Source organism: Babylonia areolata, chromosome 18 (genome assembly GCF_041734735.1).
Source record: "Babylonia areolata isolate BAREFJ2019XMU chromosome 18, ASM4173473v1, whole genome shotgun sequence".
Taxonomy (NCBI): Eukaryota; Metazoa; Mollusca; class Gastropoda; order Neogastropoda; family Buccinidae; genus Babylonia; species Babylonia areolata.
In genome coordinates, this window is record NC_134893.1 from 56547945 (window position 1) to 56565630 (window position 17686).

At 45.7% G+C, this 17686-nt stretch overlaps 1 protein-coding gene across 1 annotated transcript in view; it reads right to left on the minus strand.

The window, feature by feature from the left end:
* The window catches only part of LOC143292286 (extracellular matrix organizing protein FRAS1-like), a 120162-nt gene that overhangs the window by 49370 nt on the left and 53106 nt on the right, over nucleotides 1-17686 (minus strand). The window contains 14 exon segments of the mRNA XM_076602472.1: nucleotides 366-553; nucleotides 2075-2207; nucleotides 3740-3902; nucleotides 5700-5883; nucleotides 6657-6866; nucleotides 7567-7833; nucleotides 8350-8605; nucleotides 10612-10755; nucleotides 11435-11616; nucleotides 12477-12633; nucleotides 13204-13400; nucleotides 14275-14484; nucleotides 16321-16596; nucleotides 17119-17259. Of these exon segments, the coding sequence (XP_076458587.1) occupies nucleotides 366-553; nucleotides 2075-2207; nucleotides 3740-3902; nucleotides 5700-5883; nucleotides 6657-6866; nucleotides 7567-7833; nucleotides 8350-8605; nucleotides 10612-10755; nucleotides 11435-11616; nucleotides 12477-12633; nucleotides 13204-13400; nucleotides 14275-14484; nucleotides 16321-16596; nucleotides 17119-17259 (2708 nt within the window).

The following is a 17686-nucleotide window of genomic DNA, read 5'->3' on the forward strand; positions in this document are numbered from 1 at the left end:
AGACAGACAGATGGACAGACCGAGAAGAATAAGAGCAACACAGAGAGAGAAAGAGATAGAGTGATGGAGAGAGGGACAGAGACACACACACACACACACACACACACAGAAAGAAAAAGAGAGAGACAGAGAGACAGAGACAAACAGGAACAGACAGACAAGCTTGATAGACCGACGAAACAGAACTACAAACAGACTCACAGGTGGAGAGACAGACAGTCAGGTGAACAGACCGAGAAGAAAATGAAGAACAAAAAAGAGAGGAAAAGGAACAAGAACAAGAAAGAAGAGGAAACAAGACAACACAATCGGAAGAAAAAAATCAGGAGATAAAGAACAAGAAGTAGAAGAACAACAGAACTGACCACGATGGTGAAGTTGAACCTGTACTCAGGCGAGGAGTTGGTGCCATCCGTGACGGTGAAGAGGAAGGCGTCCCATATGGGCTCTGTACCCTCGTGATCTGACTGCACGTAGGTCAGATAACCCTCCGCCACGTCCTCTGCCCCTATCTCCCTCACCTCCTCCTCCCCCGCCCTCTCCGAACCTGCCGCTGGTGCAGGTGACAGACATAATGATGATAATGATGATGATATGATACATTCACAAAGCATTTTCAACACAGTTTAAAGCGCTTTACAGTAACAGGTCAGTCAGACACAAACCACAAACAAGAACACCCACAGACAAGAACACACACACACACACACACACACACACACACACACACACACACACACACACATGTGCACAGCACACAGACAGACACAGCACCCATGTGCACAGACAGACAGACAGACAGACACACACACACACACGCACATACACACACAGCACCCATGTGTACAGATAGACAGACAGACAGAGACACACACTTCAAAAGAAACCGATGTGGATCCATATGCATATATTGCAATGGAGTGCCTTCATCATGTAGAGACTGAAAAGTGATGTTGACTGCAGTCGCTTTTCACGACTTTCCATCTGTTAACAGTCAAATCAAACCACGTTGTTTTTTGCCCAGCTGACAGCAATTGAGCCATTTCAGGGTTGATCATCCTCCAGTTCTTGAATCCAGTATAGAGAATCCAAAATAATGGTAAAAGGTCAGTTAAGATAACATTAAAAAAAATTCCCCCAATGGTCGTTCAGTCCACGTAACATTTAAATCTTTAACATGCTTTTTCCCCTTAAGGAACTGAGAAAAGAGTATCTGGGGGATAATCCAGGAACAAGGCCTTCATGAAGCCAGCTGTAAAATGTTAGCGAACTGCTGCTGTCTTTATGAGGCTTGTCACAGCCCTTGGCAATTAAACGTCGCCTTCATTTTTAAACAGACATTTTATCTGACTCTTATACTTTTCATCTGTGAAGTACGTTTTTTTTTTAAAAATCATAAAATGTTGTAAATGAGTTTCAACGCATGTCATACGAGCATTTGAGCCGCACAACAACAAAACAAACAACAACAACAACAAACAAACGCAAACATGAAATCCCAGCAGTTTTCTGTAATACTACTGACCAGAAATGTTGAAAAGAAGGGAACACGAAGAAGAGGAGGACGAGGAAGAAAAGAAGGTGAAGGAAGATGTAGAAAGGGGGCAGTTGAAGGAAGAAGAGGTGAAGAAACAGAAGATGAAAGGCAAGAAGAAGAAGAAGAAGAAGAAGAAGGAGAAGAAGACGACGACGACGACGACGACGACGAAGAAGAAGAACTTGGAGGAAGAAGTAGTAGAAGAAGAAGAAGAAGAAGTAGAAGAGGAGGAGGAGGGAGAAGAGGAGGAGGGAGAAGAGAAGGGGGAGGAAGATGAGGAAAGGTGGGGGTGTATTTGAAGCAGGAAGAGGAGAAGAAACAGAAGAAAATGAAAAAGCAAGAGGAGGAGGAGGAGGAAGAAGAAGAAGAAGAAGAAGAAGAAGAAGAAGAAGAAGAAAAGGAGGAAGAGGAGGAGGAGAAGATGGTCATGACCATGACGATGGCGACGGTGATGGTGACGACAACTACAATGAAGATGACAATAATGATGATGACGACAAAGACGACTATGTTGATGATAATGGCAGCTAGACAGACCTGCTTTCCTGTTCACAAGGCGGCCGAAAGAAGGCGGAGATGTGATTTTGACCTTGAGGCCAGCCAGCGGGGTGTCGATGTCTGTGATGCCGATCATAGAGGAGTTGATCCGGACCTCCCCCCCTTCCTCCACCTGACAGGACACAAACCACAGGTCTCACGTGCCTGACTGCTCTTGTCCTGTTTCCATGGTAAATGTGATCACGCATATAATTATGGTGGTGTGTGTGTGTGTGTGTGTGTGTGTGTGTGTGTGTGTGTGTGTGTGTGTGTGTGTGTGTGTGTGTGTGTGTGTGTGAGTGTCTGTGTCCATGCATGCGTGAGAGAGAGAGAGAGAGAGAGAGAGAGAGAGAGAGAGAGAGAGAGAGAGAGAGTGTGCGACCTGTACGCGGGCGTCACATGACGATTTCACAGTCATCCAAACATACAGCCAAATGGTCGGGAAAAAAGCTATCTCTCTCTCTCTCTTTCACACACACAGATTGTGTAGACAAGCATACGAGATGATGCTGCAAGAAGAGGAAAAGGCAAAACAGAACTGGGTATTCCACATCAAGAAAACACTAATGGAACATGGATTCGGTCTGGTCTGGATGTGCCAAGGAGTAGGGCACGAGAGCGGCTTTGTATCGGAATTTAAAGATAGACTTATAGCATGTTACAAACAAAACTGGCACGGAGAAATAGAGAGCAATGATAGGTATAAATAGTTTTATTCATTTAAATCAATATTTCAAACAGAGAAGTATATTAAGATTATAACAAATAAATGGCATAAAATCTGCTTTGCGAAGCTCAGATTGAGAGCACCTTGGACTGAATGCCAACAGAAGATGGTTCGATTCAGATCTTGCCCAATGTGTGGCGAAAGCCCTGGAGATAAAAATCATTTTATATTTAACTGCAAAAGATACGATGAACTGCGAAAAAACTGTACACTGTTCAATACAGCTCCAGCGCAGAGAAAAGATTTGTTCGGCATACTGATGACGGAAAATGAAGATATGATACCTTCACTTGCAAAATATGTATCTGAGGCAATAGATATACGAAAAGCGTCCATCATCGGTCCAAATACTCATTAACCAATTAAACATTAGTATGGGTTCTATGAGGAAAAAAGAACAGATATAAAGGGAGGGGTACATTTGGATGCTCAATCTCGACATTGTAATTATTTGATGTGTTCGTATTGATATGATGGGTTTTGATGCTGAGGCAAAAATAATTATTTCAGGATTTATATGTACTTAAGTATGAGTTTGTATTGGTATGATGTGAGTCGATGTTACATGCGTAAGTATTTATCATATGATTTATCTGTACTTTGTTTTCTGTGTACTATCCAAACCTTGAAGACGAACTGCTGAAAAAAGGCAAATTACCCCCCCCCCCGCACCCCCGTCAATGTACTTAAAGCGCAAAAGTGCCAAAGTGTCGCAAATCTCTTATTAGTTTATGTTGTTTCAATTCTGTTTTTTTCTTTCTGTTCCATTTTTATGTATTTTGCACCATTTTGTTCTGATTAGTACCTACTGTGTCACCAGAGCTTTTTCAGCTAATGACGTTCAGTGTTTTCTTTCACACACACACACACACACACACACACACACACACACACACACACACACTCACCACCCCCACCCCCCCACACACAATACACACCTTTGGCCCTGGGCTGACAGACAGGTGTGGAGGCTGGTTGTCGACAGGTGTAATGAGGACAGCCAACACCTGGCTGGGCAGCAGGTTACGACTGCTGTCCGTGACGTTGAAGTGCAGCAGTTCCGTCACGGGCTTCAGGCCTATCTCCCCGTCAGCGATATACCTGCACGTAGCAACAGCAAAGACCTCGTATACCTAACGTTTGGCTAGCTACAGCAAACACCACGTATACCAAACGTTTGGCTAGCTACAGCAAAAACCCCGTATACCTAACGTTTGGCTAGCTACAGCAAAAACCCCGTATACCTAACGTTTGGCTAGCTACAGCAAAAACCCCGTATACCTAACGTTTGGCTAGCTACAGCAAAACCCCCGTATACCTAACGTTTGGCTAGCTACAGCAAAACCCCCGTATACCTAACGTTTGGCTAGCTACAGCAAAAACCCCGTATACCTAACGTTTGGCTAACTACAGCAAAAACCCCGTATACCTAACGTATGGCAAGCTACAGCAAAAAGCCGTATACCTAACGTTTGGCTAGCTACAGCAAAAACCCCGTATACCTAACGTTTGGCTGGCTACAGCAAAAAACCCGTATACCTAACGTTTGGCTAGCTACAGCAAAAACCCCGTATACCTAACGTTTGGCCCAGACTCACAAAGAAGATAACGGCGGCAGTGACGTGTCTTTGTGTACTGTTTTTTTCTGTATACATCATTGTTGGTAACAGTTGTGATCCCCAAAAGTATGAGGAGAAAGGTGGCAGAATGGTTAAGACGCTCAGCTGCCAATACAGAGTCCGAGAGGTCTGTGGGTTCGAATCCCGCTCTTACCCTTTCTTCCAAGTTTGACTGGAAAATAAAAACTGAGTGTCTAGTCTTTCGGATGAGACGATAAACCGAGGTCCCGTGTGCAGCACGCACTTGGCGCACTGAAAAAGAGCCCATGGCAACGGGAGTGTTGTCCTCTGGCGAAATTATGTAAAAAGAAATCCACTCTGATATGTACATAAATATATAAGCATGCACTCAAGGCCTGACAAGCCCGTTGTGTTATGCTGCTGTCAGGTATGTCCCTGGCAGATGTGGTGTGGAGTATATGGATTGTCGGAACGCAGTAACGTCTCCTTGAATGACTGAAAATGAAACCGTTTGTATATACATCATTATTGATTGGCTTACATTGGGCCTTTGTCAGCTGCTATTGTCAACAGCACTTGTTTTTTCGGGGAGGTCCGTGGTGGTTTTAGTGCTATTCATGTCACACTGTGGGATAAATTGAGTACATGTGACGACTGAAAACAACGAATTACAGAACAAAACGATGATAACAAATAACACAGTATAAAGATTATGATAAAATGTTACATTGCATTTTAAGGACATGCAGCGCTGTATCCATATGTGTCAATAGTCAGCAGGCATTGTCAACAGTGTGTTTTCAGGCGATTGGGTTGGGGGTGGGGCATCGTTTGAAGGTTGGGAGGAGAGGGTAAGGAATAGAGAGTTGTAAAGAACATGACGACATAAATCATAGGGCAGCATACACGACTAGCATTCCGACGTATGAAATTTCGACGATGCACATTGAACCCAAAACGATCCTCCTCCTCTCTCTTTGCGTCTGACTCCTGTTACCTAAAAAATCTCTCATGCTTCCCTGTTGGTCACTTGTCACCTGACGTGATGGCGCCGTGATACAATCAGGCGTTGATCCAGTGATCAGGGTTCGAGGTCCCTTTTCTGCATGGTGTAGTGTCCGTGGGAAAGTCGCTTTACTCCAATTTTCCTCACCCCATACAGGCGTGAACCAGTTGGGAAAGGTTTAAGCCGCGGAAGAAGACTGGGTCCCTGCTTTCCAGTGCCAAGACCCTTGACACGGTGAATCTGAATTTATTCGATACGGCCTTGAAAAGGGGATGAGACCTTTAACTTTTAGCTTTTTAAATTCTGACGTACCTGAGCAGTCCCTGATTGATGTCGGCCTGTGTGAAGGTGTCGCCGGGGGTCAGGGTTCTCGAGGGGTCCCCCACCATCAGCTTGCCGTGGGCAGTGGTGGTGTTGACGATGATCGTCACCTGGTCGTCCTCGTCCTCAGTGTCACTGAAAGCCAGGTGCTCCCTCTCTATCCATATGGTCTTACCTGCAGAAAGGAACAACGCACACACCTGTGACAACGCCTTTATTCGTACAAACTCAAGAAGTAGGGTGGCAGAGTGGTTAAGACGCTTATCCGCCAGTAATGTGCCAGTAATGTGTCCGTGAGGGTCTGGGTTCGAAACCCGGTCTCGCCCTTTCTCAAAAGTTTGACTGCAAAAGCAAAGTGAGCGTCCAGTCATTCGGTTGAGACGATAAACCGAGGTCCTGTGTGCAGCACGCACTTGACACACTGAAACAAATGTGTTGTCCTGCAAAATTTTGTAGAAGAAACCACTCAAGGCCTGAAGAGCGTGCTGGGTTATACTTCTTGACAGGCATCTGCCCCGCAGATGTGGAGTAGCACATATGGGATAACGTGACATAACAAGACCAACATGTTGACGTGACGTACTATATCTCTTACGTGACGTGATATAACATGATCAACATATTGACGTGACGTACTACACACCTCTGTCAAGTGACGTGATATGACATGACCAACATGTTGACGTGACGCACTACACACATCTCTCGCGTGACGTGATATGACATGACCAACATGTTGACGTGACGCACTACACACATCTCTCACGTGACGTGATATGACATGACCAACATGTCGGCGTGACGCACTACACAACTCTCTCATGTGATGTGATATGACATGACCAACATGTCGACCTTACGTACGACACACCCCTCTCACATGATCAACATGTCGACATGACGTATTCACACGCCCCTCCCACACATCCACGCCTACACCCCTCTCACCTTCCGTGACGTTGACGTGGCAGGAGGAGGAGGGGAGGAGGACGGGGGCGGACTTGTCCACGTGGAGGATGGAGATGGTGAGGGTGGAGCCGACCGCGAACACCCCGTCACTGGCCGACAGGAACACCAGGTCCGTGCTGTCGCCCTCCGACCCCGCGTGCCGGTACTGGAACGTGCTGCTCGCCACCTCCCTGTACGGGAAGCTGTCGCCTGCACGCGCACACATGCACAGCGCACGCACATACATGCCGGCGCACACAAACACACACATACGCGCGCACGCACGCACACACACACACATATACCCACACACACAAAGCGTACATATTATGGTGCGATGGCCTGGTAGTGGTAATGAAGCGAGTGTTTACACGAATGTTTTCACACACACACACACACACACACACACACACACACACTAATGCTAATTGAGGAGAGAGGATCAGAAAAAGTTGTGATGATTTAATACATGGGTGGGGGAGATGACAGATTTTCGTCTAAAATCACAAATGTGGATACACGTTCAGCGAAAGAACGAACGAACGAACACACACACGCGCGCGCAAGCACGAACACACATACTGCCACAGTTTTGCCGCTGTGGGTTAGACAACCCTACAGGCGCAGCAAAACGAACGGGAACAGAACGTACCGTCTAGCACGTTGAGTCTGCTGTATCTAGGAAGGCAAACAAACAGTCTAACGCACACAAAATCCCGGATAATTTCTCCAGTCGAACCGAAACGGAGAACCATGTAGGATGCGTGTCTACCTTTTCCAGGGATCTGACATCGGTCCCCCATTACACACACACACACACACACACACACACACACACACACACACACACACACACATACTCTCTCTCTCTCTCTCTCTAACTCATCCAGAATATTTCCTCCAACATTACCAGAATGCAGCACGACGGTGGACTGCTTGTCTATCTTCTCCAGAGATCCGAACTCAGGTTCCTCAGTGACAGTGATGGTGAGGTCCGCGGGCAGGGTGTCGGGGTCAGTCACCTCCAGCAGGGAGGCAGGCAGTGGCACTGTGGTCCCCTCAGCCACAGTCACCCGGGGGTTGGGCGTGACGAACTTGGGCGGCATGTTGTTCACGGGGACGATGCGGATCCTGAACACCTGCTCTGGTAGCTGGTGGTGGTCTGCGTCGTCCGTTACTGGTTGAAGGGAGTTGAAAGGTTTGCCATGATAATAAAACTACTACTGCTAGTACTACTGCTGCTAACTACTCCTCCTCCTCCTCCTACTGCTGCTGCTGCTGTTAATAATAATAATAATAATAAAAAATAATACATTCATATCATGCTTTCAGACTTCCCAAGGGGCTTCAAAATAATTATCACATTAGATACGAGGCACACAAGAACACACACACACACACACACACACACACGCATGCACGCACACAGATACAGAGACTATTGCTGCTTCCACTACTTCCACTACTGCTACTAATACTATTGCTGCTGCTACAAGTACAACTGCTGCTGCTACTACTACCACCACTGCTGTATTACTCTGGTGCTGCTACTACTACTACCACTACTATTACTCTGCTGCTACTACTACTACTACCACTTCTCCCTTCATTCTCTTCCTCTGCTACACCTTCCCCAACAAGACAACAACAAACAAACCACCCACCCACCAAGAAGACGAAGACGACCACTTACGGACGAATCCGATGCTGACTTCCTTCTCCCGCGTGCCGATGTCTGTGGGCGGCGGCCTGTAGACGATGTAGTTGTTGTTGATGTCCTGCTGGGTGAACTGCAGCACGGGCCGGAAGGGGAAGTCGATGTGCTCGATGCTGCCCTCCTCCTCCTCCAGCACCGACGTGAGCCGGTACACCAGGTCCCTGTCACCCGTGTCCACGTCGTGGAACGCCAGGTATGAGGAGGTGATGGGCACCACCTGGTTCTCCAACACCTGTCATGTCAGACGAAACGAAAAGCTCAACGAGGTGACGTTTGGAGCAACGGAAGCTGGCATGAACACTCCTATTGATACTGAATCAAGTCACAAGACTGGGACCACCTTGATTTCGAATACCCGCAAACGACAAAAACACACATGTCGATATCAAATAAAAGTTACATGATTGGGACCACCTGGTTTTCCAACACCTACCAGACAGACAAAAACTCAGGAGCTCACCGAGGTGACGTTTGGAACGACGGAAGCTGGACACCTAACGGTATGAACACCCCTATTCTTCAAACGATAATTGGAAAGATTTTTAACGAGGTTCTTAGGGTGGAACTTTCAATGGCAAATATTTGTTCAGAGCCCTATTTCTACATTCCTTTAATGCACTTCAGAATCGTTTTAATGGTTTCAGTTATTATTGTCATTACTGAATTGTTACTGTTAAATTCAGTTGCATGTTAGTTATGCATTTCTTAGTGGTTTTCCCTCTTTTCTGTTTATTTATTTATTTTTTACTTCTACACTCCAACCCCAGCCCATTTTTTTCAATAGCCCAATATCACTAATAGTGAAAAGACGCTAAACTAAAGAACGAACAAGCCTATTGATATTGAATCAAGTTACAAGATTGGGACCACCTACATTTCCAACAATTGCCAGACAAAACGAGCTCACCGATGACGTTTGGAGCAAAGGAAGACGAAAACTAACTGTATAAACAGGCCTATTAGAATTGAATAAAGTTATATTATCGGGGGCCACCTGGTTTTCCAACACCTGAGAGACAAAACGACGAGTTCACCTGTGACGTTAGAAACAACGGATGCTGGACACCTAACAGGATGAACACGTCTACTGATATTAAACAAAGTTAAAAGGTTGGAACCATCTAGATTTCCAACAACAGGGAGATAAACGGCAAAAACACACCTGTCGATATGAAATAAAAGTTACAAGATTGGGACCACCTTGATTTCTAACACAAGATAGACAAAACGAGGAGCTCACCGATGATTTTGGAACTACGGAAGCTGGAAACCTGACGGTATGAACATGCTTATTGGTACTGAATCAAGTTACAAGATGGGGCCACCTAGATTTCCAACACCCGACAGACAAAACGAGGAGCTAACCGATGACGTCACTGAAACAACCGAAGCTGGACACCTAACGGTATGAACACGTCTATTGATAGTGAATAAAGCTACAAGATTGGGGCCACCTAGATTTCCAACACATGAGAGACAAACAGCAAAACACACCTGTCGAAATCAAATAAAAGTTACAAGACTGGCACCAACTGGTTTTCCAACACCTTGACGATAAACAGTATGAACATGCCTACTGATATTAAGTAAAGTTACAATGTTGGGACCATCTGGTTTTCCGAAACCTGGGAGACAAACGAAAAACTCACTGATGAGTTTGGAACCATGGTAACCTACAGCAGGAACGTACACACTGTTAAGTTTACAAGACTGGGGGTCTCTTGGCAGAATGAGTTAAGTGATGGACTTCTGATCCTGTGTTGACAGGTGATCTGGGTTTAAGGCCCCGTTTCGGCATGTTCAGGCGTCCTTGGGAATGGCAGTTTATTCCAGTTCTCCTCACTCCACCCAGGTGTGAATGGGTACCTAACTTTGGTTGAGGAAGGTCAAATATATCTCAATGGCCGTAAAAGTGTATGGGACCATTAACCTTATAAATTTAACAAGACTGGGACCACTCAGTGTTCTAGCACCTGGAGACACTCATTGAAAATCAATGGCATTTGGGACAACAGAAGCTGCTGGAATGAAATGGTAGTAAACGAAATTGTTAATGAATGATGAGCTATTTCTTCAGACAGGAAGAAGACATGAAATACATAGCACTGAACAGGCAAATTATTTGAGTCGCTTGACATGATTATGGCGATGCAAATCTGAATATGCAGCTTTCAGTGACAGCGTTACGTCACCATCACTGACAGTGTGACATCACCATCAGTAACAGCGTGACATTACCGTCATGCCTAGCTGGACTCCCGGTGCCAGCGTGGGCAGAGAGAGCTGGCTGCTGTCTTCCTGCACCTCCGGAACCTCCGTCAGAATCCGGATGTGGAAGGTCTGGTTGTGGAGGATGTTGGGTGGCTCTGCCATGTCGGTCACCTGAAACACCGTCATTCTTTGTCAAGTCTTCAGCCCTTGCTGTTTGGATCTGGAGAACTTACAACGAAAAAGATGTTTTTTTTCAAAAGCCCTGCAGGTTCTGTGTAACTTTAAGCATACATGGAGGATATGGTATAATAGTCGTGTCCGACTATGACCATCAGAACAGCAGAGGATGAAACTGCTGTCCCAAGTACCTGGGCTAGAATTTGATCATAGTGGAGAGTGCCTTGCCCAAGTTACACCCCCACTCTCTCGGCCAAGAAAGTTTTAGGACAGCCGGCGCTGGGATGGTTCCCGAATGGCCAACTAGCCCCTCTAAGAGTCAGTGCAATTTTGCCTTCTAGTTTGAGACTCATAGTCCCTTACGAGAGACAAAGCCATAAATGATTTCCTACTGGAATGGAGAAACCATTGATCATACAGCTCTCACTTTGCTGTTGACCCAACCGTAAGATTATGTCAATCTGTGATATAAGCTTGAGCGTTGGGAGGATATAGTAGCAAACCACAAATCAACTTTGCTTACTTGGATGGTATGATAGTAATAAAGTGACATTAATTAACATGATAATATGATCCTAATGGGTATCTACCTGCACCTCTGGAGAACAAAGACACACACACAAACAAACAACAACAACAAAACAAACAAAATACACACGCTGAGCAGGCTTACATCAAAGGTAAATCTGTCCCCGTTCCCGACAGAGGCGGCGTTGTGGATGTAGTGGATGCGTCCCTCGTCAATGTCTCTCTGCAGGAAGCGGAACATCTTGGCCCCCATCATCCCCTCCCCCATGTCCTCCCAGCCCCTCCCCGGGCCGCTGTCAGGTGTGGGCACCACCATCATCACCTCACCTGCCAGCCATCAACAGGTAGACGGATTAAACGTGGAAAATGTTTTAACTGCCCATTGAGATCGTTGAAAATGTCGCGCGCGCACACGCATGCGCACATGAATGTACACACACACGCGCGCGCGCGCACTCACACACACACACACACTGAAACACACGCACAAACACTCACACATACACACTATCTCTCGCACACATACACACACTCTCCCTCAAGCCCCTCTATCTCTCAGACAATGGACATGTCTAAAAATTCTTGCTTTCTTTTAAAGGACCATTGTATCTTGACAGTTTGGAAAGCTCGTCTCAAAAGAAAACTTTTACCGAAAGACGTGATCTGGAGTGATCAGGGAAATGGTGTCAAATACAAAGGCGACAAACGATTACATTTAATCAAAAGGCCGTAACCTGTAACTCTTTTAAAAGATGATATGAAATTAATCGTATTGAATTAGTTTTTGCAGCATTGTTTTCACTTAACGATTCTCATGAGTAAAACAAAAATCTCATTACAATAATTGTAAATTATCTCTCTAACCAGGGTTTCCACTTTTAGCAAAGGTACAACTTCATTCAGGTGTAAATGGGTACATGACTGGTTGAGCACGGTTAAAACAGCGGACGGAGAGGTTTGAATCCCAGCCTTCCCATGCCGACCCCTAGACACAGTGGATATGAATTCACTGCCCCGATGGCCGCAAGGACTATGGGGAATTTTACCTTAATAACTTCATTATCATTCCCTTTCCCGCTGAAAAAAAAAAACAACTCTGAAGAATCTTCAGTCACATTCTTCCTTGTCGTTGATCAATACATTCAGTTTTGAGGACGACACCAATGACGGCGCCCACACAGTCTGACCTTTCTTGGGGTTGTTGAGGGTGGGCACCAGAGTGTAGATGACGTCAGAGGAGGGGTCCACGGCCCGCACCTCCAGGAGGTCGTTGGAGATCTGCAGCCTCTGTCCCCTCATCACCTGTCCTCCCGTGTTGGTCACCACCACAGGGGTTTGGCTGTTCTGTAAGGGAACCACGCTTGCATTGCAGGCTACTGGTCGTCACCAAAACAAAGGGTTTGTTCAACAATAAAGAACAACAAGAACAAGACCAAGGAGAACAACAAGAACACCACCACCACCACCACCTATTACAACAACAACAACTACTACTACTACAAAAAAGTAGTAGTAGCAGCAGTAGTAGTAGTAAAAGAAGAAGAAGAAGAAGAAGAAGAAGAAGAAGAAAGTAAATGTATGTCTCCAAAACATACGGATTGCTTTTAACTCATAACAGCATGCGAGGGCAAGAAGAACAAAACCATGACCCCTGCCCACCCCCCCCCCCCCCCCCACCACTGCTACAACTGCTGCTGCTGCTCCTCCTCCTACTACTAACACATTTGTGTAGGGCTTTAAAACGTCTCAAAGCGTTTTTCCAATGACACAATAAGCAGACACAAACCACACAAGAACACATATGCTCACACAGACACAGAGACTGACACAGACACAGACGCACGCGCGCGCGCACACACACACACACACAAACCACGCACATATACACATCTCACACAGCGTCGAACTCTTTACCTTCAGCCGCAGTTTGACAGACACAATGAAGGTCAGCCTCTGAAAGCTGTCCGAGGCTTGAAGCATGGCCATGTCCGAGGGGGCGCTGCTGTTGCCATGGTGACTGTACAGGATGACCCCTAGGTGAAGGTCGTTTAAGGTGAAGGACTGCACCGTCGTGCCGCTTCTACGGCTCAGGAATCTGCCGTGACGGGGACCTGAAGGACATGGTGAGACATTCCCTGCAATGTGCGGCCCACTAGTGTGGTGTGTTGTGTTGAACGTGTTGTGTTGTGTTGTGCTGTGTTGTGTTGTGTTGTTTTGTGGTGTGGTGTGGTGTTGTATGGTGTGTTGTGTTGTATTGTGTGTGTGTTGTGTGGTGTCGTGTGGCTTGTGGTATGGTGTGGTGTGTTGTGTTGTGTTTTGTGGTGTAGTGTGGCGTGGTGTGGCGTGGTGTGGTGTGGTGTGGTCTGTTGTATTGTGTTGTGTGTCGTGTTGAACGTGTTGTATTGTGTGCTTTGTTTTGTGGTGTGGTGTTTCGTATTGTGTTGTGTTTATTTGTATTGAGCTGTATTTGCATTCTACTCTACTCTTTCTTACATTGTTTTGTGTCACGACAACGTGTAATTTTCACTGCAATGCGTGGACAGCCATGACATCGTATTGTATTGTAATGCATTGTATTGCACTGTATTGTATCGTGTAGCATTGTATTGTACTGTACTGTATTGATGTGCGACACTTACTAATTTGAGAAGACGACATGCCCCAAAAAGATTTTATAAGTATCCAGTCAGCTGTGAATACGTTCACTAATGACTTCTCGAATTAAAGCATTGTGAGGAATTTTTCAATTAATTTATGCAAAGCATTTCAGTTGCCATCTGTTATGACTTCACGATGTATGAGGTCACATGTATTATTCCAATGCATATATTGTATTGTTGAATTCTGTGTGCAATGACATATGAATAAACCATTAATTCATTCATTCATTCATTCTCTCTCTCTCTCTCTCTCTCTCTCTCTAAGTTACGTAACTACGGCGTCACAAATCAACAAAGGTGTTGCTACCAGGGGCAGACAACTGACCATCCACAACGCGAAGGGAGATCTCCGCCTCTTCCTGCCCTTCACTGCGCAGGTCCAGGGTGTCGGAAGTCAGCGTGGTGTTGCCTCCCTTTACGGCGGCGAGCGGCCTGTGGACGGTCAGCACCAGGGGGCGCGCTGGGAGAACCCTGACCGCCAGGGTGACCTCCTCACTGGTCAGCTGGCCGTCTGACACTCTGAAACCCATCTCCCCTGCAACACACACACACACACACACACACACACACACACACACACACACACACACACACACACACACACACACACACACACACACACACACACACACACACACACACACACACACACAGAGCCTTGCTCACTGACTGGTGTGTGAGCATAGGATTCATTCACAAGGACATGTGAGCTGAGTATGAACAAAACTTAAAGCCTTCGTTTCGACTATACGTGTCTCTGTTGAATAAAAAATTATATATTGATGGTAAAAATAACACTATTTTGTTTCGAAGGAAAACAGGAAAGGATTGCTAGTGAATATCTGTTTGTTGACGCGTGTGGCCTTTTTATGTTTGTTTATTTTTTGACATCACTCTAGTTATTTATATGGTATTTGTATAAGATGTTCATGTATAATGTTTCAATGCCCCCAGGGGGCACTCTTGCCTTGCCTTGCCTTGCCTTGATACTCAATACACAAGTGCACAAACACACAGGTTCACTCACAGTGACTGATGTAAACATCTAGGAAAAAGGACTGGATTGATTTACACAGACACGTGTGAGGTGATACATATACATATAGGCAAGCGTACGAAAACCTTCCCAGGGACGCAAAATATTGAGATGTCCTATTCCCCTGCTTTGGACTGACTGAACGATACATTAATGTCTATATTTTCTGCTTTTTTAACTGTCGCTTCAGCACTGAATTTAGCAGAATTTATCAAACTTATCACAACCCTTTGAAGGTTTCAGGATAACGCGCCATGAACATCTCACGCTATGTTGTCACAGATGTGAAAAGACATTTACATCTTGCATGCTCATCTTACTCTACAATTGTCCTTGACATCCGACATTGTTGCTTACTGTCAAGCCGACAAGCACGGTGCCATAGGACTGTGCAACTAACACATTTGTGTCTTACGTCTGTATTTGTATTTCTCTGTTTTGTCACAGCAGATTTCTCTGTGTGCCATTCAAGCTGCTCTCCCTTCGGAGAGAGCGTCGCCACACAGACAGCGCCACCCATTTTTTGGTATTATTTCCTGCCTGCAGTTTTATTTGTTTTTCCTATCGAAGTGGATTTTATCTACAGAATTTTGCAAGGGGCAACCCTTTTGTTGCCGTGGGTTCTTTTACGTGCGCTAAGTGCATGCTGCACACGGGACATCGCTTTATCGTCTCACCGTATGACTAGCGTCCAGACCACCACTCAAGGTCTAGTGGAGGGGGAGAAAATACTGGCGACTGTACCGTGATTCGAACCAGTGCGCTCAGATTCTCTCGCTTCCTAGGCGAACGCGTTACCTCTAGGCCATCACTCCACATCTTTATTACTCCAATGGAAAATATGAGCGCATCCTAAGGCACGTCACACCTACAATACAATATCTCAGCCAGCATCAGAGTCCGACATATAACGATAATGAAGATGAGATTGAACTAAAAAGTAAAAAAGTATAAAACCCATTTATGTGAATACGAACATGACAGTAAAAAAAATATTAAAAAACCAACAAAAACAAGCTGGATTTATCACACAGTAAAACAGATATGCTTTAACTGTCTCCCCATGGACGACAAAACAGACGCTGAAGGTGTCATTGAAACGTAACAGACGGACGGGTACTAAACATCGAAGATGTGGATAAAGACAATGAATACCGCATTTCTAACGACGAAACCAATGAGTTGGACCATTTAGGCACCCAGACGACATCAGACAGGGGTCTCTGTGTGGCGAGAAGGGAGAAAGGGAGAATACTGGCCATCCACATGAGTTAAAACAACATACAATTTTGATTAATAACCCCCGAAGAAAGAACTGAAAAAAATATGATATACCTGTCCTCATCCCGACTCCGGTGTGGACGAAGCGCACCCTCCCTTCCTGCATCTCCTGCAGGCTGAAGGTGTCGCCCTGGGCCAGCGCCACCTCCCTGCCGCCCCTGCTGACCAGCAGAGGGCCGTTGTCCGGCACTGTGACGACATGCAGGGACAGCCTGCTGGCCGGGGTGTCCGCGTCTGTGACGTGTACCAGCTGTGACGTCAGCTGGGCCGTGTCCTGGTCTGGGACCACCAGGGCTCCAGTGATGGTCACCTTAGGGGCGTGCACGTTCTCTGCACAGCGCGTGCGCGTACACACACACACACACGCACGCACACGCACATACACACACGCGTACGCACAGACAGGCAGACACACATTGATACTATCATACGTCTGTCCTGTTTCCTTCGTTAAACTGTCTCCTAAGATGTTTTGTGCTGCGCTACATTTTTGTTTCAATGTATTTGTAATGTAGGGTAACGAGAAGACAGGGTGATAGAGTGAGAGAAGAGAGAGAGAGAGAGAGAGAGAGGATAGAGGAGGGAGGGAGGGAGCGTCTATATATGTATATATACTATGTATGTATATATACACACACACTCACTATCACATTCATAAAAAAATACAGTATCAAAGTTCTCGCATGCGATATGTGTGAACTCAAGAAACTTACGTCTAAAACACGTATGCAAATCATTACATTAACATCTCTCTCTACGCCTTTGTCTCAGCACATCTCTCTCTCTCTCTCTCTCTCCTCTCTCTCTTGTTCTCTCTGTCTCCCGCTCTCTCTTCATATCCGTTCTCCTCACCAAGACAAACGCGGTCCTCAGAGTCGGTCAGCAGCCCCTGTTCACACTCCTGTACACAGGTACCTCTCCACAGGTAAGTGACGCTGTCACAAGCACCACACACCTGTCTGTTCATGCACGTCAGACAGTGCTCAGGGCAGCCTGCAGCGAAGAGAAGACGGTCTGTATCAGCCACACGCGCTTTATTTGTTTACAGATGTTCAGAAAGTCCTATATAACATTAGACGTGCTCGAGTCGTTCAAACGTAAACACTTGTTCACAAGTGAATGAATTTTAGAGTGCAAAATTTTCCTATAAAAAGCTGTTCACGTGCACTTTGAATTTATTTACACAGGCAGGTTACAATGGATGACACCAATATCTGCGTACATACCTAGCGATGTTACACATACAACTATTATTGTTGAAAAAAGAAACAAACTGCTATTGTTGCAAATTCTGTTGTCACTGCCACTACTATCACTGATATAAACAAACAAGCATAACAACAACTAAGAAACAACAACGAAAAGTGGGTATTTTTAAAAGGTAGTAATTGCTACTAACGCGACGACGATAACAAACAAG